Here is a 27,113-nt window from a genome sequence, read left to right as displayed (position 1 = left end):
GTGTCAAAGGCACATCATCAATTCTTTGAAAATGAACTGTTTCCATATTTCTCATGAGATGAATCGGAGTCACTTAGATACCTCTTATTTTTCAGAGTATAAATGCATGGACAATAGATCTGATATACATGTACAGTGCATTCGGAAAGTATTCAGACCCCTTGACTTTCTCCACAGTTTGTTACGTTACAGCCTTATTTTAAAATGGATTAAATAAATGTTTTTCCTCATCAATCAACACACAATACCCATAATGACAAAGCGAAAACAGGTTTTTAGACATTTTAGAAAACACAGTTGAAGTTGAAAGTTTACATACACTTAGGTTGGAGTCATTAAAACTCGTTTTTCAACCACTCCACAAATTTCTTGTTAACAAACTATAGTTTTGGCAAGTCGGTTAGGACATCTACTTTGTGCATGACACAAGTATTTTTTTCAACAATTGTTTACAGACAGATTATTTCACTTATAATTCACTGTATCACAATTCCAGTGGGTCAGAAGTTTACATACACTAAGTTGACTGTGCCTTTAAACAGCCTGGAAAACTCCAGAAAATTATGTCTTGGCTTTAGAAGCTTCTGATAGGCTAATTGACATCATTTGAGTCAATTGGAGGTGTACCTGTGGATGTATTTCAAGGCCGACCTTCAAACTCTGTGTCTCTGCTTGACATCATGGGAAAATCAAAAGAAATCAGCCAAGACCTCAGAAAAAAAATGGTAGACCTCCACAAGTCTGGTTCATCCTTGGGGGCGATTTCCAAATGCCTGAAGGTACCACGTTCATCTGTACAAAACGCAAGTATAAATAGTACGCAAGTATAAACACCATGGGACCATGCAACCGTCATACCGCTCAGGAAGGAGATGCATTCTGTCTCTTAGAGACGAACGTACTTCGGTGCGAAAAGTGCAAATCAATCCCAGAACAACAGCAAAGGACCTTGTGAAGATGCTGGAGGAAACAGGTTTGACCCGAGTTAAACAATTTAAAGGCAATGCTACCAAATACTAATTAAGTGTATGTCAACTTTTGACCCACTGGGAATGTGATGGAAGAAAAAGAAGCTGAGAAAAATCATTCTCTCTACTATTATTCTAACATTTCACATTCTTAAAATAAAGTGGTTCCTAACTGACCTAAAACAGGGAATTTTACTCAGATTAAATGTCAGGAATTATTTAAAACTGAGTTTAAATGTATTTGGCTAAGGTGTATGTAAAACTTCCGACTTCAACTGTACGTTTTCAGACCCTTTGTTATGAGACTCGAATTTGAGCTCAGGTGCATCTTGTTTCCATTGATCATCCTTGAGATGTTTGTACAACTTCATTGGAGTCCACCTGTGGTAAATTCAATTGATTGGACATGATTTGGAAAGGCACACACCTGTATATAAGGTCCCACAGTTGACAGTGTAGGAACAAAAATAAACCTTGAGGTCGAAGGAATTGTCTGTAGAGCTCAGAGACAGGATTGTGTTGAGGCACAGATCTGGGGAAGGGTACCAAAACATTTCCACAGCATTGAAGGTCCCCAGAACACAGTGGCCTCCATCATTCTTAAATGAAAGAAGTTTGGAACCACCAAGACTCTTCCTAGAGCTGCCGCCCAGCCAAACTGTGCAATCAGGGGAGAAGGGCCTTGGTCAGGGAGGTGACCAAGAACCCGATGGTCACTCTGACAGAGCTCTGTGGAGACGGTAGAACCTTCCAGAAGGACAACCATCTTTGCAGCACTCCACCAATCAGGCCTTTATGGCAGTGTCCAGACGGAAGCCACTCCTCAGTAAAAGGCACATGACAGCCCGCTTGGAGTTTACCAAAGGGCACCTAAAGGAGTCAGACCATGAGAAACAAATGTATCTGGTCTGATGAAACTAAGATTGAACTCTTTGTCCTGAATGCATCTAACAGGTCTGAATATTTTCCGAATGCACTGTGTATTTGTCTTTCTATAATCTTGCATTGTAAAACATTGTCTGTTATAGTATTACCAGTCCAACAGCATCTGTCTGGTCCAGCATGATAATAGGGAAAGCTCTTAGTTCAGGTACAGACGAACATGACATGACCCTGACAGGTTATCCAAGTTTGGCTGTACTTCTGGTTTTCCTACACAGCATCTAACAGTAGAACCACCTCTATAAACCGGGAGAAACCTGTGCTTTTTGGTATAATGCCACAGGAGTTGAAGGGCTGCCAGGCGAGAATGCCCCAGAATGCCCCAGAATGCCCCAGAATATCCAGCTCATTCTCATCCGGAGCGGATAAAAGAGTTTATGACAGGACAGACAGAGGCATTAGTTTTACCATTTCACTTAACAATAGTTACAGGTCATGGTTGTGACACGTGGCTGCTCTCCCTGTCCACCCCTCCCCTCGGAGGGCACGTTCAAAGTTTTGCCATGGATTAATGGTTAACCGCGTCAAAGGTCATATCCATTTCCAGAGCCTCAATCCAAGTCTTCCCTGAAGATGCCTGAGTCAGCAGTATTTCTGACAGGGCTGTGGCTGGCGCTGTCAGCAGCCCCGAGCGCTGCAAGTCTTCTCTTCGCTGGCTGGGTGGAATAATTCACACTCTGCTAAAAAACAAATCTGATCTATGAACACACTATGGGTTAGACGAAGCAGAGCAGAAGTATCAGGCTGCTCTGTGTGCTCTGATTATTAAACAGGCATCGGGATGCCGTGGGACCTTCCTGATTGATCAAGGCATTGACTTAGACATTCTGGGGGAGGAAGTGAAAGAGGTTGGGCTCAGATGAGCAGATCAGACTGTAAGCACAAGAACATGGTCATCACAAACACATTGACTGCCCACTGTAACTGATGGGGTGGGAAGAAATACCCTGCTGTCCAAATCTGTATGTTCCAATAATGAAGGGTAATTATCAGATAGGATTTTTCAATTACACATTTAGCCTGATTTTCCAATGTAAACACTGGACTGAATCCAATTTGAGAGCTAATCAAGGATTGTGGATTGTGGAATAACCTGTGAGTCATTAACACCTCATTGTTCTGTTATCGTGACCTTCTTTTATCAGCCCATGTTCAAGGTTTCCTCGTTGATTGGCTGGAGGTTGGACATTGATGAAGGTTGGACAGCTATTACAATGAGCCTGTCCTCCTATAGCTCCGCCCACCAGCCTCCTCTGTTCTACATGGAACAAAAGGAGTTGTACTTGGAACCAAAACTAAAAAGGGTTCTTTAAAGGGTTCTCCTATGTGAACAGCTGAAGAAGTCTTTTAGGTACTAGATAGCCCCTTTTCTTCTAAGAGTGTAGAAATGAATGTGTAGATTCATGATTGAATAGGGCTCTTAGTGATTAGAGCTGACTAAGCAAACCCAAACAGATATGTAGGAATAATGTAATAGCATACATGTTTGCACTGCTGATAGAAGACTGCTGATATTATCCTAAACAAAAAATACATATGACCAAAGGTGATCTTGATGTACCACTCAGTACATTTGATCCCATGAGAACAGGACACCAGCAACATCTGGATACAGAAAACAACCATCAGTTCACAATAATGAACAATGTAGGGGAATAAGACAGAGCTATCCAGTAGCACACATACAGACAACCGGACACCACCACAGGTCCTTTAGTACAGTATATTGCCTCTCCTCCTCCATATTCACCAGGAGGTCATGGGTTTCACCAACATGGATCCATTATTCAGGGTTCGCCCTGTATATGACCACTATCAATCAACTGTATTATTCAACAGATGTATCCCCAACAGATATGTATAATTCAATAATGTCTCACCACTATCAACCTTTTAGCATACTGACCAGCAGTTGAGATGCATTATTTTACTGTTCCATCACCATGACCAAACAAGCTTTTCTGCAAAAGCTATTACTATGGAGCCACACAGACTTTCGTTTACGAGAAATCTTGTGTAATATTCAGTAATATGTAAAGATATGTTGCCATAATACAGGCAGGGAGATCTGTTCCTTTCTAAATTACTATCCAACTGGGGAAGCAGCAGATGTATTTATTTTTCCATTCAAAGCTTTAAACCCCAAAACAGGAGATTCCAGAATAACTTTTACAAGAATTTAGAGGAGACTATCGGAAATCCCTCATAGCTAATTATGACATAATTACATAATTACATAAAATATTTTGTTACCAGAATCACTTGGAGTGAGAAATGATGCTATTTTAGCACTAGTCTGGCTCAGTGGGTTAAGTAAAAGATGTGAGACAGTGGAACAAAGCAAAGTTCGACAAAAACAAAGTATTCAGCAAAAGCTTCATGAATCAATACTGAAAATACTAACTTTCTCATCCAGTTCAAAGCTGTATGTTTTCTTGGGGACAGATTTGGCCTTCCTTCCCAGCACACCACGTCACAGTCCCCCTCTGAGGTACAGGTAAACTGCTAGGGTCTAATCTGTGATTAAATATAGCTGGTCTCACAACTGTACAGTCAGTGCTACCAGTAACCCAGTAACTCAGTCTCTATTGCTCATTTAGCTTACAGAACACCATATTATCAGAGGAGAGAGGACCTCTTTCCCTCGGGCGCAAACAGGATAACAGAGTAGAAAAATCTGAAGGCACAGACTTATGCATGCGAGTGTCCTTACACAAAGATATGCTAGGAATGGGTTGAATATGTCTGGCCTGGTTATGAGAGTCCTCTTGTTTGGCTGAGTTACATGAGGTTACAGTTACCGTGCATAGGGACATGACCAGTGCTTGTGACAGAGGCCCTGGTTTTGTAATCATCAACCTGTGATACAACACCTTTGGAATCATTGGGTTGAATAACAGAGTAGTATGCAAAAGTTATGAAAACACAGGAAAACACTGTACCGATAAAAATACAACAAAATGACTGAACAGGAGTGCAAAATGAGACCAAACAATGTCCTTGAGACAGTATACTGACATATTGCATTGCACTTTGGTACTGTGGCAGTCTACACGTGGCCTAGCTAGCAACCATGAACCTGTGATCATAACATGTCTCTCTGCCAAGTTTGTATGAACCTGAGGATGACAATATCATTTGCCCACTGATATACATGTACATGTAAATACCGACCGGCATTGGACTCATTTTTACTAGTGTTAGGCAGCAGAGTGAGAGGCTGGTTAAAAAGTAATGGTCACACTGGCCTGATAAACCCCTTATTCCTTTTATAATGCAAAGTTGCCACTACTTTATATGAAGTCCTCTGCAGATGATCTTTGCATGCTCAACTATGTTCATGAACTATATTAGTCCAACTCCTTGTAGAGTGAGGTAGTGCAGCCCCCCCCCCCTCTGCCCCATTTTTAACCTTTGTATCCTAGCGGAGAACTAATGTGGTGTCTGTGCTAGTGAGTGTCAGTGTGATCTTTCTACCTACAGATCAGGACTGACTGAGCCAACCACTCATCAGACCACTATGACAGCTAAACCATCCATACAGTAGCTCTCATACTGTACTTCTGGTAACGGCAGGTCAGTGACTTTTTCAGGGGGTGTATGTTATCTCATAACACCTGTTGCAACAATTAAAATAAATTGCAATGTAATATTTCAGCTATTTAAAGTTCTGGCAATATCTCTGGAGTTCAGCGAAGCTGGCAACTATTTCAGATGGCAATAATAATGCTGTGTTGAAGGCTGCACTTCACACATCTGTTGTACTCTGGTGTAGATTACTTAAAGGTTGTGAACAGTGAAACCGTGATGTATGACAGGACTGGATGTTGCAATTTCAATTTGTTTGAGTTCTTTGTGTATCAGCAAATTTGCTTGAGGCGATCTTACTGCAGCATCGAGCACACATTGCTTGACGTAGGCAATTCAAAGAGAGTTGAGCTCCCCGCCCATTCAGACTATTTGCTCCCCTCCCACTCTTTTCAGACTTCCTGATAGTTTGACATGAGGGAAAAAGTACATAAACATATTATGGGTGATGTTTTGGTCACTCAAAGGCTAATTTACGTGGGAATCAGCATGACTGTGAGAAAGCTTTAACAACAAGACTGATAATTCCACAAAATGGACATTGTAAGGTGTGATAATGATTCATTCAAGTCTTGCTATTGTGAGGCAATAAGTGATGAAACTAAGGTCAAGTTACATGTGTAATAGCACTGAGATCATTGTCTGAGACCACCGTACCTTCTCCGCAATGCAATCTGGTTTCCGAGCTGGTGCACCTCAGCCACGCTCAAGGTCCTAAATGATATCATAACCTCCATCGAAAGGTTAGACAATATTGTGCAGCCATCTTCATCAGCCTGGCCAGGCCTTCGACTCTGTCAATCACCGCATTCTTATCGGCAGACTCAACAGCCTTGGTTTCTCAAATGATTCTCGCCTGGTTCACAAACTTCTTCTCAGATAGAGTTCAGTGTGTCAAATCGGAGGGCCTGTTGTCCGGACCTCTGGCAGTCTCTATGGGGGTGCCACAGGGTTCAAATCTCGGGCCAACTCTTTTATCTGTATACATCAATGATGTCGCTCTTGCTGCTGGTGATTCTCTAATCCACCTCTACGCAGATGACACCATTCTGTATACATCTGGCCCTTTTTTGGATATTGTGTTAACAAACCTCCAGACGAGGTTCAATGCCATACAACACTCCTTCCATGGCCTCCAACTGCTCTTAAATGCAAGTAAAATCAAATGCATGCTCTTTAACCAATCGATGCCTGCACCTGCCTGCCCGACTAGCATCACTACTCTGGAAGGTTCTGATTTAGAATACGTTGACAACTACAAATACCTAGGTGTATGGTTACACTGTAAACTCTCCTTCCAGACTCACATTAAGCATCTCCAATCCAAAATTAAATCTAGAATATATCCTATTTCGCAACAAAGCCTCCTTCACTCATGCCAAACATACCCTCGTAAAACTGATTATCCTACCGATCCTTGACTTCGGCGATGTCATTTACAAAATAGCCTCCAACACTCTACTCAGCAAATTGGATGCAGTCTATCACAGTGCCATCCGTTTTGTTACCAAAGCCCCATATACTACCCACCACTGCGACCTGTATGCTCTCGTTGGCTGGCCCTCGCATCATATTCATTGCGAAACCCACTGGTTCCAGGTCATCTATAAATCTTTGCTAGAAATAGCCCCGCCTTATCTCAGCTCCCTGGTCAGGATAGCAGCACCCACCCGTAGCACTCGCTCCAGCAGGTATATTTCATTGGTAATCCCCAAAGCCAACTCCTCCTTTGGCCGCCTTTCCTTACAGTTCTCTGTTGCCAATGACTGGAACGAATTGCAAAAATCACTGAAGTTGGAGACATATCTTATTCGATATTATGGTCTATTCATTGCCATACCTCCCTAATCTTACTACATTTGCACACACTGTACATAGACTTTTCTATTGTTTTTTGACTGTTCATTTGTTTATCCCATTTGTAACTCTGTGTTGTTTGTGTCGCACTGCTTTACTTTATCTTGGCCAGGTCGCAGTTGTAAATGAGAACTTGTTCTCAACTGGCTTACCTGGTTAAATAAAGGTGAAATCACAATACCTGTTTAAACGGGATGGGCAGATATAAGAACAAATTGATATTATCTTATCTATTACTATATCTTACCATAGATGCTTGAGAAGAGCCTGTCAGCCTAAGGTTGGAGATGGACTCCCCAGTGAAGAGTGGGACTGTGCAGTACCGACAGCAGCTTACGGTGGGCCCCCCTGATGGAGGCTACGGATGGTTCATCCTGCTGGCCTGCTTCCTGGTGTTTGGGCTGACCTTTGGAGTGATCAAGGCCTTCGGAGTGTTCTACATGGAGATCCACGGCTACTTTGAGGCCACAGCAACAGGAACCTCCTGGATTACATCCATTGCTGTGGCAACCATACACTGTGGAGGTGAGAACCTTGATCGAAGGCAATTAAAACATGATTTTCCTTGAATTGTCCTTAACTTGTCCAATGAAATCGGACTTTCTTTAAAGTGAAATCTGAGTGAGTTAAACTAGTATTATTCAAGGCAAACATGGATCTAAATATAGGCTCCAACCCTTCTGGACATTTCTTTGACTATTACTACTATACTAATTTCTACTACATGTTTATGTCAGTTTATGTTTATGACATCATAACCGTCATCGATAAAAGACAGTACTGTGCAGCCGTCTTCATCGACCTGGCCAAGGCTGTCGACTCTGTCAATCATTGTATTCTTATCAGAAGACTCAAAAGCCTTGGTTTGTCTAATGACTGGCTTGCGTGGTGACTGGCTACTTGGCTACTTGCGTGACTGGCTACTTGTTAGATAGAGTTCAGTGTGTCAAATCCGAGGGCCTGTTGTCCGGACCTCTGGCAGTCTTTATGGGGGTGCCACAGGGTTCAATTCTTGGGCCGACTCTTTTCTCTGTATATATCGATGTTGCTCTTGCTGTGGGGGATACTTTGATCCACCTCTACGGAGATGACACCATTCTGTATACATCTGGCTCTTCTTTGGACACTGTGTTAACAAACCTCCAAACGAGCTTCAACGCCATACAACTCTCCTTCCGTGGCCTCCAACTGCTCTTAAATGCTAGTAAAACTAAATGCATGCTCTTCAACCGATCGCTGTCCGCACCCGCCCACCCGACTAGCATCACTACTCTGGACGGTTCTGACTTAGAATATGCGGACAACTATAAATACCTAGGTGTCTGGCTAGACTGTACACTCTCCTTCCAGACTCACATTAAGCATCTCCAATCCGGGCCTCCCGGGTGGTGCATTGGTTAAGGGCGCTGTACTGCAGCGCCAGCTGTGCCATCAGAGTCCCTGGGTTCGCGCCCAGGCTCTGTCGTAACTGGCCGTGACCGGGAGGTCCGTGGGGCGATGCACAATTGGCCTAGCGTCGTCCGGGTTAGGGAGGGCCTGGTCGGTAGGGATGTCCTTGCCTCATCGTGCACCAGCGACTCCTGTGGCGGGCCGGGCGCAGTGCGCGCTAACCAAGGTTGCCAGGTGCACGGTGTACCCTCTGACACATTGGTGCGGCTGGCTTCCGGGTTGGATGCGCGCTGTGTTAAGAAGCAGTACAGCTGGTTGGGTTGTGTATCAGAGGATGCATGACTTTATAGCCCCATATAGTACCCACCACTACAACCTGTATGCTCTTGTTGGCTGGTCCTCTCTACATATTCCCCAAACACACTGGCTCCAGGTCATCTATAAGTCTTTGCTTGGTAAAGCTCCACCTTATCTCAGCTCACTGGTCACCATAGCAACACCCACCCGCAGCAGGTATATTTCACTGGTCATCCCTAAAGCCAACACCTCCTTTGGCTGCCTTTCCTTCTAATTCTCTGCTGCCAATGACTGGAACGAATTGCAAAAACCACTGCAGTTGGAGACATAACTCCCTCACTAACTTCAAGCGTCAGCTGTCAGAGCAGCTTACTGATCGCTGCAACTGTACACAGCCCACCTGTAAATAGCCCATCCAACCAACTACCTACCTTATCCCCATATTTGTTTTTGTTTTTCTGCTCTTTTGCACACCAGTAGTTCTACTTGCACATCCTCATCTGCACATATATCCCTGCAGTGTTCAATTGCTAAATTGTAATTACTTTGCCACAATTGGCCTATTTATTGCCTTACCTCCTCCCTTCATTTGCACACACTGTATACAGATGTTTCTATTGTGTTATTGACTGTACGTCTGTTTAGCCCATTTGTAACTCTGTGTTGTTTTTGTTGCACTGCTTTGCTTTATCTTGGCCAAGTCGCAGTTGTAAATGAGAACTTCTCAACTGGCCTACCTGGTTAAATAAAGGTTAAATAAATATATAAACATTTCATGTCAGTCTTCTGAGATATTAGCCACCAGGTGTCAGTATAGAGTTGTAAGCAGCTGACAGCTTTAGCCAGGGTGATGTAGGGACACCTACAGTACCAGTCAAAAGTTTGGACACACCTACTCATTCAAGGGTTTTTCTTTATTTTTACTGTTTTCTACATTGTATAATAATAGTGTAGACATCACAACTGAAATAACACGTATGGGATCATGTAGTAACCAAAGAAGTGTTAAACAAATCAAAATATAAATAGCCACCCATCGCCTTGATGACAGCTTTGCACACTCTTGGCATTCTCTCAACCAGCTTCCCCTGGAATGTTTTTCCAACAGTCTTGAAGGAGTTCCCACATATGCTGAGCACTTGTTGGCTGCTTTTCCTTCACTCTGTGGTCCGACTCATCCCAAACCATCTCAATTTGGTTGAGGTTGGGGGATTGTGGAGGCCAGGTCATCTGATGCAGCACTCCATCACTCTCCTTTTTGGTTAGAACGTCCAATGTAGAAAATAGTAAAAATAAAGAAAAACCCTTGAATGAGTAGGTGTTCTAAAACTTTTGACCGGTAGTGTAAATATAACTAGGAATAAAGTGACAGATAATTAACAGTATAGTAACAGTAGCAGCGTATATAACGAGTCAAAAAAGTTATTGCAAAAAGCGTCAGTGCAGATAGTCAGGGTAGCTATTTGATTAACTATTTAGCAGTCTTATGTATGTTCAGGGTCCTGTTTGATTCCAGACTTCGATACAGTTTGCCAAACAGTAACAGAGAGAACGGTCTATGACTTGTGTGGCTGGAGTCGTTGACCATTTTTAGGGACTTCCTCTGACACCGCATGGTATAAAAGTCCTGAATGGCAGGGAGCTTGGACCCCGTGATGTACTGGGCCATCCGCATTACCCTCTATAGCACCTTGCGGTAGGATACCAAGCCATTGCCTTACCATGTGGTGATGCAGCCAGTCAAGATGCTCTCAATGGTGCAGCTGTAGAACTTTTTGAGGATCTAAGGGCCCATGCCAAACATTTTCCTCATCCTGAGTGGGAAGAGGCGTTGTCATGCCCTCTCCACAATTGTGTTGCTGTGTTTGGACCACGATAGATCCTTAGTGATGTGGACACCAAGGAACTTGAAGCTCTCAACCCGCTCCATTGCACCCCTGTCGATGTGAATGGGGGCATGCTCAGCCCTCCATTTCCTGTGCTCACAATCAACTCCTTTGTTTTGCTGACGTTGAGGGAGAGGTTGTTGTCCTGGCACCACACTGCCAGGTCTCTGACCTCCTTCCTATAGGCTGTCTCATCGTTGTCGGTGATCAGGCCTACCACCGTAGTGTCGTCGGGCAAACTTAATAATGGTGTTGGAGTCGTGCTTGGCCGCAGTTGTGGGGTAACAGTCAGCACCCTTAAGAGGCCCCCGTATTGAGGGTCAGCGTGGCGGATAAGTTGTTGCCTACCCTCACCACCTGGGGTTATCTTGTCAGGAAGTCCAGGATCCAGTTGCAGAGGGAGGTTTTCAGTCCCAGGGTCCTTAGCTTAGTAATGAGCTTGGAAGGCACTATGGTGTTGAATGTTGAGCTGGATAAGGATATCTTCAACAGACCCAACAATCTGTGTTAATTAAACTAGTTAGTTTTGAAATAGAGTACAAAATGGTTTGTTATTTTTTAACGTTACATTGAAATGCCGGCATGATGCTCTGACTAAGCTATGATCAGAAAGTGGACATGTGCATATCGATGCATTATGAATATCTGAGTATGCAGTGTTGGAAGATAGAATGTAATCTATTCTGGAGTAGGATTTATGTCTAGCAGAGTAAAAACAAAATTGTCTAGACGTAGGGATATGGGATATGGGGTTATGGGATATGTCAGTGAGATTAAAATCCCTGACCAGGTTGCTAAATGCCACCGACACGGGTGTGAAAGCCATTTGAGATTGGTGGCCAAAGTTAATAAAATGGCATTCATATCCGCACGTATGATCAGAGAAAAACCTGTAATATTTGCCACCAACACGGTTAGATTTTAAAAATTAAATACATTTTAAGTAGGCTCATACTGGGTTGGAGCATATACTGATATGAAAGTCATTTTCCTACCTAAGATTGCAGTTTTGTTATATGATATACGATTTCCTACCGTCAGCGCTACCATATTTTCTCAGAACAGTCCATGTTAAACTACGTCTCATGACAACAAGGGAGCCACGAGTTTTGGGATCTACAGAAGATGACACTGCAACATAATGCCTTTTTGCAAATCTTTGGGCATCAGATTATTTTAGGTGCGACTCTTGAACGAATATAACATAAACGTTATGTCTACAAAAGGAATCTAAGCAGGCCGCTCGTTTATTTTGGCCATTCATTCTATTAACATTCCATCTTGCTAGCTGTAGTGTCGTTAAGTGATATATTAGAAAGTAATCTTGTGCATGAAATTTTAAGAAAAAGCTCAAAATAAATCGCCTAGTCGCCAGACCCCCACTCTAGAAGCACAATGTTTTGCTGAAGCTCACCACTCTCATTTCTGACCTGAGTTTTCGGAGTGTGTAATTGATGCCACCTCAGTCAAAGAGTAAAAACCACAAGAAAACAAATCTATAAGAGAAATGGAGTGTACATGAAGAGCACGAAGATGTGTTGATGAGAAACGGATAAATGAATCAAACTAGTTGCAATCAGATGAGAGCGCAGACTAACAGGATTACAATAGAATATGGAAATGTAATCAGCACTGTAAACTTCACATCAGTTGAGAACTCTTGGCTGCATACGTCTTTCACAAAGTGTTGATGCTGAGTCTGACTGTCTGTTCTGTGTTTCCTTGTCTAGCCCCCATGGCGTCTGCTCTGAGTGCTCGCTACAGCCACCGGGCCGTGGTGATGATAGGGGGTCTACTGAGCTGTGTGGGGATGGTGGCTGGGGCTTACGCACAGAACCTGGTTCAACTTTACATCACTGTTGGGCTCCTAACCGGTAAGTACAAACACACATAGATCAGGTATGCAAATTATTTAGGACCCAAAAAGTGATAAAACATTTTTTTTCACTTTTTTGTTGTTGTTGTTGTTGTTGTTGTGAATAACAAGTAGATAATACGCCTTTAATTAATCTCAAAACTCCTTACTTTCTAAACCGCAATAGATAGAGAAAATAGTGTCCTAGGGCAGGGGGAGTTGGGCTCTTTGGTCTGCGCTTAAGGTTTATCATGACATGTACTGTTAATCTCAGTCTCCCCAGACAGGAATACATAGAACATGGTAATTAACATTATTTATAATTTTTTTAGCCAAATTCCATTTTCTCAGATTCGTTATTCCAGGTCTGGGATTTTTCCCAATTTTTTTCTGTTTTTCACTCTCAACAACACACTTTTTAAAAATGGAAAAATAACCACATTTGATATTATAAGGCCACAAGAATGTTTACACTAAATCAGGAGACTACTTTTGAGGTCTGGGGGGTAAAGGTGAAGATGACCTTTAATTAAACTGTGCACCAGCTAGAGACCATTGAGTTTGGAGCTAGCGGTTCTTGTAGCGATGTTTCATGTGATGGGAAGAGTTTGCAAAACAAATGCCCATCCGATGATACAAATACTCATGATATCATTCTGCTAGGTAGGCCTAGTCAACATTTCATTGTGAAGGTTTTCGGGGAAAACATTTTTAGAAATGACTGTTTAGGCATGCTAACTGGCTACACAACATCACACAGGCACAATCAAACAGACATTACTTCTTCAGAAAGTTGAAGGAAATACGAATCATTGATGCATTCTGTTCATGATTTATGAGAATTGACTGCAATTTAACTATGTTTCTAATAAGTTCAACCCCCCAATCCCAATCTTTCCTTAAATTAATTATTTCTCCAGTCCCACACACAGTGCTGTGGTCTTTACTTGCCCTGTAGGTTTTGGTTATGCCCTGACCTGGACCCCCACAGTGACCATGGTGGGCTGGTATTTTGAGAAGAGGAGGCCCATGGCCAACGCCTTGGCCAGCGCAGGAGAGTGCATCATCACCTTCCTGTTTACTCCACTGTTCCAGCTGCTGGTGGACCACTACTCCTGGAGGGGGGCCATGTTGGTGCTGGGGGGCCTGCAGCTCAACCTGTGTGTTTGTGGGATGTTACTGCGCCCCCTGAACACCCCCACTAAGCTGCCTCCCAAGGAGGTCAGAGAGGAGGAAGGAGACTTGACGTTGGATGCCTTGCCCCAGACTAAATCCAGCTCTGAGGGGACAGTGGAGCGGACAGGCAAGGCCCAAGCCCAGAAGGCCAGAAAGGCTGAGCGATGGAGCAAAGTCCTGCGCTACGTGGACTACACACTCATCACCAACCCCCGCTTCATGGTCTACTCCATGTTCGGGGTGTTTGCTGCTTTGGGCTTTTTTGCCCCGGCCCTCTTCCTTGTGCCCTATGCCCGGAGCCAGGGAGTGGATGAGTATCAGGCGACTGCCCTCATGTCCATCTCAGCAGTTCTGGACCTGACGGGCCGGGTGTTCTTCGGCTGGGTGGCCAACCTGCATCTAGTGGAGATGGTGCAGCAGCTGACTGCCACTGTGATCTTGCTGGGTATAGTCCTGCTGCTGTGTCCCCTCGCCTCCTCCTTCCTTGAGCTGGCTGCCTTCAGTTCAGCCTATGGCCTGGTGTACGGGGCCACCGTCTCTATCCACATCACCGTGCTGGCTGAGGTGGTAGGCGTGCAGCGGCTGGGGAGTGCCCTCGGCTTCTTCATGCTCATCCGCAGCAGCGGTGGCCTCCTGGGGCCGCCCATCGCAGGTGAGCTCATCTGTCATTAGCTCAAGGGTATTCTCTATGAACTTGTCTCTGGTTGTGCAATTCCAAAAGGCATTTGCTTATAGAAAATGTAATCTTAAGTTATGAACCGTGTGATTACTGTAACCATGTTCTGGTTTTAATTGAACATAACTTCATGTAGCTAACCATTGAGGGATTTGAGCTCTTCCTTCGAATGGTCATCCTCCAGTAGATGATGGCTTTTACTAACATTCATATACAGAGATCCTATATTCAGAGACGGTGCACAAATATACAGTGGGGAGAACAAGTATTTGTTACACTGCCGATTTTGCAGGTTTTCCTACTTACAAAGCAGGTAGAGGTCTGTAATTTGTATCATAGGTACACTTCAACTGTGAGAGACAGAATCTAAAACAAAAATCCTGAAAATCACATTGTATGATTTTTAAGTAATTAATTTGCATTTTATTGCATGACATAAGTATTTGATACATCAGAAAAGCAGAACTTAATATTTATTTATATATTTGGTATAGAAACCTTTGTTTGCAATTACAGAGATTATATGTTTCCTGTAGTTCTTGACCAGGTTTGCACACACTGCAGCATGGATTTTGGCCCACTCCTCCATACAGACCTTCTCCAGATCCTTTAGGTTTCGGGGCTGTCGCTGGGCAATACGGACTTTCAGCTCCCTCCAAAGATTTTCTATTGAGTTCAGGTCTGGAGACTGGCTAGGCCACTCCAGGACCTTGAGATGCTGTTGCCCTGGCTGTGTGTTTCGGGTCGTTGTCATGCTGGAAGACCCAGCCACAACCCCTCTTCAATGTTCTTACTGAGGGAAGGAGGTTGTTGGCCAAGATCTCGCGATACATGGCCCCATCCATCCTCCCCGCAATATGGTGCAGTCGTCCTGTCCCCTTTACAGAAAAGCATCCCCAAAGAATTATGTTTCCACCTCCATGCTTCACAGTTGGGATGGTGTTCTTGGGGTTGTACTCATCCTTCTTTTCCTCCAAACACGGCGAGTGGAGTTTGGACCAAAAAGCTCTATTTTTGTCTCATCAGACCACATGACCTCCTCCCATTCCTCCTCTGGATCACCCAGATGGTCATTGGCAAACTTCAGACAGGCCTGGACATGCGCTGGCTTGAGCAGGGGGACCTTGCGTGCGCTGCAGGATTTTAATCCATGATGGCGTAGTGTGTAACTAATGTTTTTTTTAGACTGTGGTCCCAGCTCTCTTCAGGTCATTGACCAGGTCCTGCCATGTAGATCTGGGCTGATCCCTCACCTTCCTCATGATCATTGATGCCCCACGAGGTGAGATCTTGCATGGAGCCCCAGACCGAGGGTGATTGACCGTCATCTTGAACTTCTTCCATTTTCTAATTTGATCCCTTATGTCCTTACACAGCTCTCTGGTCTTGGCCATTGTGGAAAGGTTGGAGTCTGTTTGATTGAGTGTGTGGACAAGTGTCTTTTATACAGGTAACGAGTTCAAACAGGTGCAGTTAATACAGGTAAGGAGTGGAGAACAGGAGGGTTCTTCAAGATAAATTAACAGGTCTGTGAGAGCCGGAATTCTTACTGGTTGGTAGGTGATCAAATACTTGTGTCATGCAATAAAATGCAAATTAATTACTTAAAAATCATACAATGTGATTTTCTGGATTTTTTTTAGATTCCGTCTCTCACAGTTGAAGTGTACCTATGATAAAAATTACAGACCTCTACATGCTTTGTAAGTAGGAAAACCTGCAAAATCGGCAGTGTGTCAAATACTTGTTCTCCTCACTGTATATCATTGTGCTTTCCACTTAATTTCATGGGCTATTGACCCCATAATAAATGTATTTCTCTGGGATGGGTTTCCTCTCCATTGACTTCCTCTTCTAGCACACACACTCCACTCCAGCTCTTTGTCTGAATGTAAAATGTTTCACAGATCATGATTCTTCAAAGACCTTGTGAACAACTGCATGCACAGCATTGGGTAAAAATATAAATAGCAAAGGTACTCTTAAATGTTAACTCTGTTGGATCACAAACCAAAAACACACAATACAACATAGTGGAAGAATACCAACAGTATAATAGACGTGCCCCACTGACTTCAGAAAGGCTCTGATAACCATAGCATTTGGGGTTGATTACTAAGGTGGTGATATTTTGCCTCTCTGGTCTAAACAATAGCAGTAAATATAGGCTGCCAAATCAGGTCTTGGCTTAGCACCACACAGTTCGGGGCATGCCAGAAAGTGTTTTGCCTCAGAGCACCTTCAACACTACATCAGGTGGAAAAACCTCTTATGTCAAACTCTGGCCCGGTCACCAAAGAAAAAACATGACTTTAATTGTGGCTATAGCTATTCCAGGAGATTAATTAACTGAGTTTATAATTTTCCTGTCAGTAATAGAGAAGAGACGTGAGTTGTTGAAGTTGGAGAGGCTGGATTTCAGGAGGAAGGAATGTAGTTCTCACTGTATCATAACGATCCGTGTAATTGCTTTGTAAATTAATGTAGGCCTGATCCAGTTTGTAAGGGGGAACCATATTGTTTCTCGGCCAGATTTCAGTTCCACCCAGATGCCGGAAGTCCTTTCTCTCTCTCTTTCTCCATTACTCCTTCCTCTGATTAAACACTACTGCTGAGAGAGGGGGGGGGGGGCTTAGCAGAGAGACTACAGCCCAGGGATCATTATCAACACAATTAAAGCTCTGGATTAGCACAGTATCAAAATATCAGATCATCAAATTTTGTTTCAAGTTCATATTAAGATACAGAAAATGTAGCTAAATCAAAGTGTTATGTTGATTATCCCTTCCCTTATTTTCCGGGGAAATTTGACCTGGAACAGAGTTTGAAATCACTAAAATACTATTTTAAGTAATTTTTCCACCAAATCAAACCAAATTTGATTTGTCACACACACATGGTTTGCAGATGTTAATGCGAGTGTAGCGAAATGCTTGTGCTTCTACTCCCTCTGCTGTTTCCCGATGTCCATGATCATCTCCTTTGTTTTGTTGATGTTGAGTGTGAGGTTATTTACCTGACACCACACTCCGAGGGCCCTCACCTCCTCCCTGTAGGCCGTCTCGTCGTTGTTGCTAATCAAGCCTACCACTGTAGTGTCGTCTGCAAACTTGATGATTGAGTTGGAGGCTTGCATGGCCATGCAGTCATGGGAGAACAGGGAGTACAGGAGAGGGCTGAGAACGCACCATTGTGGGGCCCCAATTTTGAGGATCAGCGGGGTGGAGATGTTGTATCCTACCCTCACCACCTGGGGGCGGCCCGTCAGGAAGTCCAGGACCCAGTTGCACAGGGTGCCGAGCTTAATGACGAGTTTGGAGGGTACTATGGTGTTAAATGCTGAGCTGGAGTCGATGAACAGCATTCTTACATTTTGATTTATTTGTTTATTTCACCTTTATTTAACCAGGTAGGCAATTGCGACCTGGCCAAGATAAAGTAAAGCATTTCGGCACATTCAACAACACAGAGTTACACATGGAGTAACACAAACATACAGCCAATAATACAGTAGAAAAATAAGTCTGTATACAATGTGAGCAAATGAGGTGAGATAAGGGAGGTAAAGGCAAAAAAAGGCCATGGTGGCGAAGTAAATACAATATAGCAAGTAAAACACTGGAATGGTAGATTTGCAGTGGAAGAATGTGCAAGGTAGAGATAGAAATAATGGGGTGCAAAGGAGCAAAATAAATAAATAAATATAGTAAGGGGAGAGGTAGTTGTTTGGGCTATGGGCTATAGATGGGCTATGTACAGGTGCAGTAATCTGCGAGCTGCTCTGACAGCTGGTGCTTAAAGCTAGTGAGGGAGATAAGTGTTTCCAGTTTCAGAGATTTTTGTAGTTCGTTCCAGTCATAGGCAGCAGAGAACTGGAAGGAGAGGCAGCCAAAGGAATAATTGGTTTTGGGAGTGACCAGAGAGATATACCTGCTGGACCACATGCTACAGGTGGGTGCTGCTATGGTGACCAGTGAGCTGAGATAAGGGGGGACTTTAGCTAGCAGGGTCTTGCAGATGACCTGGAGCCAGTGGGTTTGGCGACGAGTATGAAGCGAGGGCCAACCAACGAGAGTGTACATGTCGCAGTGGTGGGTACTATATGGGGTTTTGGTGACAAAACGGATGCCACTGTGATAGACTGCATCCAATTTATTGAGTAGGGTATTGGGGGGTATTGGCTATTTTGTAAATGACATCGCCGAAGTCGAGGATCAGTAGGATGGTCAGTTTTACAAGGGTATGTTTGGCAGCATGAGTGAAGGATGCTTTGTTGCGAATTAGGAAGCCAATTCTAGATTTAACTTTGGATTGGAGATGTTTGATGTGAGTCTGGAAGGAGAGTTTACAGTCTAGCCAGACACCTAGGTATTTGTAGTTGTCCACATATTCTAAGTCAGAACCGTCCAGAGTAGTGATGTTGGATGGGCGGGCAGGTGCAGGCAGCGATCGGTTGAAGAGCATGCATTCAGTTTTACTTGTATTTAAGAGCAATTGGAGGCCACGGAAGGAGAGTTGTATGGCATTGAAGCTCGTCTGGAGGGTTGTTAACCTGTTGGTGTTAGGGGGCAGTATTTTCATTTTTGGGAAAAAAACGTTCCCGTTTTAAACGGGATATTTTGTCAGGAAAAGATGCTAGAATATGCATATAGTTGACAGCTATGGATAGAAAACGTTTCCAAAACTGTAAAGATATTGTCTGTGAGTATAACAGAACTGATGTTGCAAGCGAAAGCCTGAGAAAAATCCAATCCGGAAGTGCCCCAGGTTTTGAAAGCGCTGTGTTCCAATGACTCGCTATATGGCTGTGAATGTACCATCAACAAGCTTACGCTTTCTACGTATTCCCCAAGGTGTCTACAGCATTGTGACGTAGTGTTACGCATTTCTGTTGAAGAATAGCCGTATGGGGGCACATTGCGTAAGTGGTCACATGGTGGCTCCGAGAGAGATTCTCGCGTAAAGTGCAGAGGTAGCCATTACTCCAATCGGTCCTAGAGAAAAAGGAATTGTCCCGACGGATATATTATCGAATAGATATTAGAAAAACACCTTGAGGGTGGATTCTAAACAACGTTTGCCATGTTTCTGTCGATATTATGGAGCTAATTTGGAAAAATATTCGCAGTTGTGGTGACCACAATTTCCGGGCGATTTCTCAGCCAAACGTGAAGAACAAACGGAGCTGTTTCGCCTACAAAAATAATATTTTGGGAAAAAATGAACTTTGGCTATCTACCTGGGAGTCTCGTGAGTGAAAACATCCGAAGTTCATCAAAGGTAAACGATTTAATTTGATTGCTTTTCTGATTTCCGTGACAAGGTTGCTTGCTGCTAGCAAGGCCTAATCCTATGCTAGGCTATTATAAACTTACACAAATGCTTGTCTAGCGTTGGCTGTAAAGCATATTTTGAAAATCTGAGATGACAGGGTGATTAACAAAAGGCTAAGCTGTATTCCAATATATTTCACTTGTGATTTTCATGAATAGGAATATTTTCTAGGAAGATTTATGTCCGTTGCGTTATGCTAATTAGTGTAAGATGATGAAAACGGTCCCGTTCACGGGATGGGGTGTCACTAGAGGTTAACACAGTGTCCAAAGAAGGGCCAGAAGTATACAGAATGATGTCGTATGCGTAGAAGTGGATCAGAGACTCACCAGCAGCAAGAGCAACATCATTGATGTATACAGAGAAGAGAATCGGTCCAAGAATTGAACCCTGTGGCACCCCCATAGAGACTGCCAGAGGCCTGGACAACAGGCCCTCCGATTTGACACACTGAACTCTATCAGATAAGTAGTTGGTGAACCAGGCGAGGCAATCATTTGAGAAACCAAGGCTATCGAGTCTGCCGATGAGGATGTGGTGATTGACATAGGTATTCCTCTTGTCCAGATGGGTTAGGGCAGTGTGCAGTGTGATTGTGATTGCGTTGTCTGTGGGCCTATTGGGGGGGCAGTGATTGACTGCAGACCTTGCCACAAATTGGAGATGGTTTTCCTTTTGTAGTCCGTGATTGGTCCGCACACTGCCCTAACCCGAGAGGTACCCGAGAGGTATGTGGCAAGGTCTGCAGTCAATCACGGACTACAAAAGGAAAACCATCCCCGTCGCGGACCACTCCAATTTGCTTACCGCCCCAATAGGCCCACAGACAACGTCTGAGCCGTTGAATTGCGACTTAACTTTGTCTCTATACTGACGCTTAGCTTGTTTGATTGCCTTTCGGAGGGAATAGCTACACTGTTTGTCGGTCATGTTTCCGGTCACCTTGCCCTGATTAAAAGCAGTGGTTCACAATTTCAGTTTTGCACGAATGCTGCCATCAATCCACGGTTTCTGATTGGGGAAGGTTTTCATTTCTAATTAAGTCGCTCACTGAATCAGCGTATTCATCAATGTTATTGTCCAATGCTATGTGGAACATATCCCAGTCCACGTGATCGAAGCAATCTTGAAGCGTGGAATCCGATTGGTCGGACCAGCGTTGAACAGACCTGAGCACGGGTGCTTCCTGTTTTAGTTTCTGTCTATAGGCTGGGAGCATCAAAATGGAGTCGTGGTCAGATTTTCCGAAAGGAGTGCGGGGAAGGGCTTTGTATGCGTTGCGGAAGTTAGAATAATGATCCGGGGTTTTGCCAGCCCAGGTCGCGCATTCGATGTGCTGATAAAATTTAGGGAGCCTTGTTTTCAGATTAGCCTTGTTAAAATCCCCAGTTACAATAAATGCACCCTCAGGATATGTGGTTTCCAGTTTACATAGAGTCAAATGAAGTTCGTTCAGGGCCGTCGATGTGTCTGCTTGGGGGGATATACACGACTGTGATTATGATCGAAGAGAATTCTCTTGGTAGATAATGCGGTCGGCATTTGATTGTAAGGAATTCTAGGTCAGGTGAACAAAAATAATTGAGTTCCTGTATGTTGTTATGATCACACCACGTCTCGTTAATCATAAGGCATACATACCTTGTTGTCAAGAGACTGGACATTGGCGAGTAGTATGCTCGGGAGCGGTGCGCGATGTGCCCGTCTACGGAGCCTGACCAGAAGACCGCGCCGCCTGCCCTTTCATGCGGCGCCGTTGTTTTGGGTCGCCGGCTGGGATTCGATCCATTGTCCTGGGTGATGGACCAAACATAGGATTCGCTTCGGGAAAGTCGTATTCCTGTTGTAATGTTGTTGAGTTGACGTTGCTCTTATATCCAATAGTTCCTCCCAACTGTTTGTAATAAACTTAAGATTTCCTGGGGTAACAATGTAAGAAATAACACATAAAAAAACTAAATACTGCATAGTTTCCTAGGAAAGTGAAGCGAGGCTGCCATCTCTGTCGGCGCTGGAAGTAGTGACCCTTCGAAACTCAGCAAAAAAAGAAACGTCCTTTCACTGTCAACTGAGTTTATTTTCATCAAACTTAACAGGTGTAAATATTTGTATGAACATAACAAGATTCAACAACTGAGACAAAAACTGAACAAGTTCCACAGACATGTGACTAACAGAAATTGAATAATGTGTCCCTGAACAAAGGGGGGATCAAAATCAAAAGTAACAGTCAGTATATGGTGTGGGGAATGGCCCTAGCCCTCACCCTCTGATCCAACGGGTCCCAGACGTGCTCAATGGGATTGCGATTTGGGCTCTTTGCTGGCCATGGCAGAACACTGACATTCCCACCTTGCAGGAAATCATGTACAGAACGAGCAGTATGGCTGATGGCATTGTCATGTCAGGATGAGCCTGCAGGAAGGGTACCACATGAGGGAGGAGGATGTCTTCCCTGTAACACACAGCGCTGAGATTGCCTGCAATTACAACAAGCTCAGTCCGATGATGCTGTGACACACCGCCCCAGACCATGACGGACCCTCCACCTCCAAATCGATCCCGCTCCTTTATCGTTGAAAGATAGGGTCTTTTATTGCTGAGTTTACTTTCCTAAGTATGTATCTCAAGCTTGTGAAACCCATTATATATAATATATATATATATATATATATATATATACAGTATGTATACAGTATGTATATGTATACAGTATGTATATGTATACAGTATGTATATTTGTCTATGATGCTCAGAGGTTGAGCAACACAGATTTGAATTTGACCCACAAGTTTACCTTGGTGTACATAACATTTGAGCAGTGTGTCCTAGAAACAAGCTTCTTTCTGAGCAGGAATGTTGCAACCATGCTGATCACATAGATATATGTTTGATTTCCCTATGATGCTCAGAAGCTCAGCAACACTGATCTGAATCCAATTTTAAGTCAATTTGACCTTGACCTTTGTGCTAGAGACTAACAGTCTTATGTGCAGTAAAGATATGTCCATGATGATCAACACATAAATAACTAAATAAGTATGTTTCCCTGTGATATTCAAAGGCCGAGGGACAGAAATTACATAGATGTCATAAAATGTTATAATTTGATTAATTTATGACTTTGGTACAGTAATCAAACATTTAGGAAAAATAATTGAACAGCTGGTCTATCAACTCAGGGAAAAAAGCATATGAAAAAGGACATTCTCAGCTACCGGAAAATACATTTTAGGAGATTAAAATCATACATTTATGAGCTTGATGTACTTACTGTACGGGTCAAATTGACCCGGAACATGAACGGTGTAGGCCGAATCGGACATAAAGGAAGGGTTAAAAGCAAGATATGCGTTGGCCTGTGGTGTTCTTAAACAGCTTAGTGTGTGGCAATAGAAAGCAATCCTTAGTGAGGGGAACAAATTCCTTATATCCCAGAATTACGGAAGATGACAATACATGCATGGACATGGTAATAATTGTGTCCCATCTTTCATTCACCCAGGATTCCTTATAGACAAGATGAGTGACTATGGGACAGGCTTCCTCATGGCAGGCGTGGCCCTCCTCATCTCTGCCCTCTTTCTGCTCCTGCTGCACCAGATGAACCGCAGGGCTCAGGGGTCAGCCAGGACGGGACATGTATGACTCGCCTATGGACAGGCAGAAGGGGGAGGAGCTGTGGAAGTGGACGGTATAGCACAGCAAAAAGGACTGTACAGACTGGGAGTACGAGGATGGAGATTGTCTTTGTAACTGTAGGTGAGAGAATGAGGTGGAGAGGAGAGAAGACGGGGGGGGCTGAACAGACAAGGACCTCAACAGAATAGTGACAATCACATTCCTTCTTCTGAAGATTTATCATCTAAACTGTTTCTGCAGAAACTAGTGCCTTATTCACTCACACAACACTGGCAGACACCTCTTTTCTTCACAGAGTTTAAATGAGCTAATAAGGAAAACTCTACCAGATGGTCTCAAGTATCACAACAACTATGCAGTGATTCACTTTTGACTCATTACAAAACACAAAATGTGATAATGACCAAAAAGGTGCAATCCTCCACGCAATCCTCCAATCCTCCTCAAATGCTTTGTAGGACATGTGTAGTGCTTCTGATATGACTCATTCAAATAGCTGGGACAAGTTTGATAACACTTACTCCCTCTAGTGGAGCTTAGAAGTATTTTAAAGTAGAGTCTATGGCTAAACTCAGTGGGGATCATGTCTGAATATATTTATTGCTGGAGCTGGCACTAACTCAAATTAGTTAGATAATGAGTTTAGCAGTTGTAAATAGTTTAGTGGATCAGTAGTAATAGGGGGAATAACCTTTGCAGTAGTAAATTGTAAAATCTACAGCTGAACAAACATGCACATACACATTAACTCATTGTCTTCCTCCCAACATGAGACATTTAAGGGGAAATTAGATTGTGTACTCTGTACTGCAACAAATGAAGTGTTTTCCATTTACTCTGCTCTACAATGTTTTTTGCAAAATATACATCCAAGATAAGTAAACTCCACAAAACTGCAATAACACAGGCACTCTGATAAAAATCTTACCGCTGGACTAATACAAATACGCCTAAATAAAGTAGTCAACTTCCATAAACCTGGAATAATAAACTAGAAACGGAGGTTTAGCTAAAGCTAGCTGTTCCATAAACACTTGCTTGGGAATCTCCCACCACATGCAAACAAACACACACATGCACGCACGTACAAAGGCATACTGTCACGTACACATGCACGCACGCACACACACCAGGACCCTTTGGGTGCGTGAAATGGCCGACTGCCAAGTGATAGAGCCCACCTATTATCTTTTACAGAAGACTACCAGATCAAACAAACAAATTACCACAGCATTTCCATCCCATGGAACTAAAACTCCTATTCTCTGTTGTAAGTGTCTGTTTCATCTTTTGATCACTTTCCAGTATAAACTATCTAAACCCACATCTCCCTTTCTTGTTTGAGCATATTGTACGCATTGTATAAATACATGTTGATACTGTATCAGGCAAACATTCTTCAAGGTCCCACATGTGAAAACTTCTCTGAGCATCATATTTCCTCATTCAACTACACAAGCCCTCGGTGCTGTTCTGGAAGAAATGGTACAGTAGGCTCATACGGCAAATGAAGATAACTGTGGGAAACTGCTTGAATGCATACAGCCGCTGAAAGGTATAGCGTGACACATATGCTTAAGTTATGATGAAGGGATGGTAAAAAGTAGGACAAATAAAGGCCTCCTGCCTTGTCATTACAGGGAGAGAGGAGAGAATGATACCTTGGGAAAGTGGGACATGGGACCTCAGGTGACCTCAGTCTTCAACTCTTATAAAGCAGGAAGACCGAGTCCTTTGGAGTCCTAAAGAACTCAATAGGATCTCCGATCCATCTCCCCTCCCATTCCCCCCAGTCCCTACCACATCCCCAACCCTAATCAACCCCCCTTCACTTTGACCTCACTGTTGGACTTCAGGGAAGAATGTCGCTATAGTAACTACAAGTTTAAATGTTTGCTTTGACCATGCTTTCAGGGGTCACATTGTGGAATTTCGGGCAGCTACCTGAGTTCAAAGGGCCCCCGGCTGTAGCTGTAGGGTGAGGGTAGAGAGGGACCGCTGGAGGCAGAGAGAGAGGGGGGAGAAGTAAGAAACAGACAGAGAAGTTGGTAAGGAGATGAAAGGGAAATGATGGAGTGGAAAAAGGTGCACAGAAAGGGAGGAAGGTTAATAAGGCGGAGGGTGAAAATGGTAGGTAGAGGCCTAGGTTAAAGGGGGAAAAGGATACTCCTCCAGCCCAGTGTGGATGGCTCCCTCTCTCCCTGGGGGTGGAAGAGTGGCACTGATTGGGGGAGGTCATGGGGAAATGGTCCTAATGAGTTGTGATTGGGCCAGCTGCAGGGGGTTAGGATAACGAGCTACAAGCACAAAGACCCTCCCAGATGAGCAGTTTAAAACCAGCTATAGTGTCTTTCATTAGTCAACTTGGGGGGAGTGTTCTAAACAAAGTTGTAAAAATTCTAAAATGCTAAAGTTCAAAATCCTAGACTCAAAGTGAATAAAGACTGAAAACTAAACAATCTTGAAAGCCAAGATGAAAAAATATTATTTTCCTATTTTGTTGCATTACAACCTGTAATTTAAATTGATTTTCATTTGGATTTCATGTAATGGACATACACAAAATAGTCCAAATTGTTGAAGTGATATGAAAAAAAGAACTTGTTTAAAAAAAGTAAAAATTAAAAGTTCTTGTGCAATCAATTACCTCTAGAAGTCACATAATTAGTTAAATAAAGCCCACCTGTGTGCAACCTAAGTGCCACATGGTGTCAGTATATATACACATGTTCTGAAAGAGTCCCAGAGTCTGCAACACCACTAAGCAAGCGGCACCACCAAGCAAGCGGCACCATGACGACCAAGGAGCTCTCCAAACAAGTCAGGGACAAAGTTGTGGAGAAGTACAGATTAGGGTTGGGTTATAAAAAAATGTCAGTAACTTCGAACATCTCACGGAGCACCATTAAATGCATTATTAAAAAATGGAAAGAATATGGCACCACAACAAACCTGCCAAGAGAGGGCTGCCCACCAAAACCCAGGCAAGGAGGGCATTGATCAGAGAGGCAACAAAGAGACCAAATATAACCCTGAAGGAGCTGCAAAGCTCCACAGCAGAGATTGGAGTATCTGTCCATGGGACAACGTTAAGCTGTACACTCCACAGAGCTGGGATTTATGGAAGAGTGGCCAGAAAAAGCCATTGCTTAAAGAAAAAAATAAGCAAACACATTTGGTGTTCGCCAAAAAGCATGTGGGAGACTCCCCAAACATATGGAAGAAGGTACTCTGGTCAGATAAGACTAAAATTGAGCTTTTTGGCCATCAAGGAAAATGTATGTCTGACACAAACCCCAAACCTCTCATCCCCCCGAGAACACCATCTGCATGGGGGTGGCAGCATCATGCTGTGGGGATGTTTTTCATTGGCAGGGACTGGGAAACTGGTCAGAATTGAAGGAATGATGGATGGTGCTAAATATAGGGAAATTCTTTGAGAGATTTGAGACTGGGACAGAGGTTCACCTTCCAGCAGGACAATGACCCTGAAGCATACTGCT

At 43.5% G+C, this 27,113-nt stretch overlaps 1 protein-coding gene across 1 annotated transcript; it reads left to right on the top strand.

Moving 5' to 3' along the window:
- Nucleotides 1–5,383: 5,383 nt before the first annotated feature.
- Nucleotides 5,384–24,936, top strand: si:dkey-246g23.4 (uncharacterized protein LOC559426 homolog). The gene is made up of 5 exons (XM_024379332.1): nucleotides 5,384–5,486; nucleotides 7,608–7,880; nucleotides 12,658–12,801; nucleotides 13,741–14,610; nucleotides 23,474–24,936. The coding sequence occupies exons 2-5, from the start codon at nucleotides 7,643–7,645 to the stop codon at nucleotides 23,614–23,616; spliced, it is 1,395 nt and encodes a 464-aa protein (XP_024235100.1). The 5' UTR covers nucleotides 5,384–5,486; nucleotides 7,608–7,642; the 3' UTR covers nucleotides 23,617–24,936.
- The last annotated feature ends 2,177 nt before the right edge of the window (nucleotides 24,937–27,113 follow it).

Source organism: Oncorhynchus tshawytscha, linkage group LG19 (genome assembly GCF_018296145.1).
Source record: "Oncorhynchus tshawytscha isolate Ot180627B linkage group LG19, Otsh_v2.0, whole genome shotgun sequence".
NCBI classification, from domain to species: domain Eukaryota; kingdom Metazoa; phylum Chordata; class Actinopteri; order Salmoniformes; family Salmonidae; genus Oncorhynchus; species Oncorhynchus tshawytscha.
The sequence above is the reverse complement of the archived record's forward strand: the minus strand, read 5'-3'. Positions and strand labels throughout refer to the sequence as shown.

Bases quoted from the DNA above. Each gene is read 5' to 3' on its own strand.
- si:dkey-246g23.4 (XM_024379332.1), top strand. From the start codon at position 7,643: ATGGACTCCCCAGTGAAGAGTGGGACTGTGCAGTACCGACAGCAGCTT. The intron at 12,802-13,740 runs GTAAGTACAAAC...CTTGCCCTGTAG, and splicing joins CACTGTTGGGCTCCTAACCG to GTTTTGGTTATGCCCTGACC. The intron at 14,611-23,473 runs GTGAGCTCATCT...TCATTCACCCAG, and splicing joins CCTGGGGCCGCCCATCGCAG to GATTCCTTATAGACAAGATG.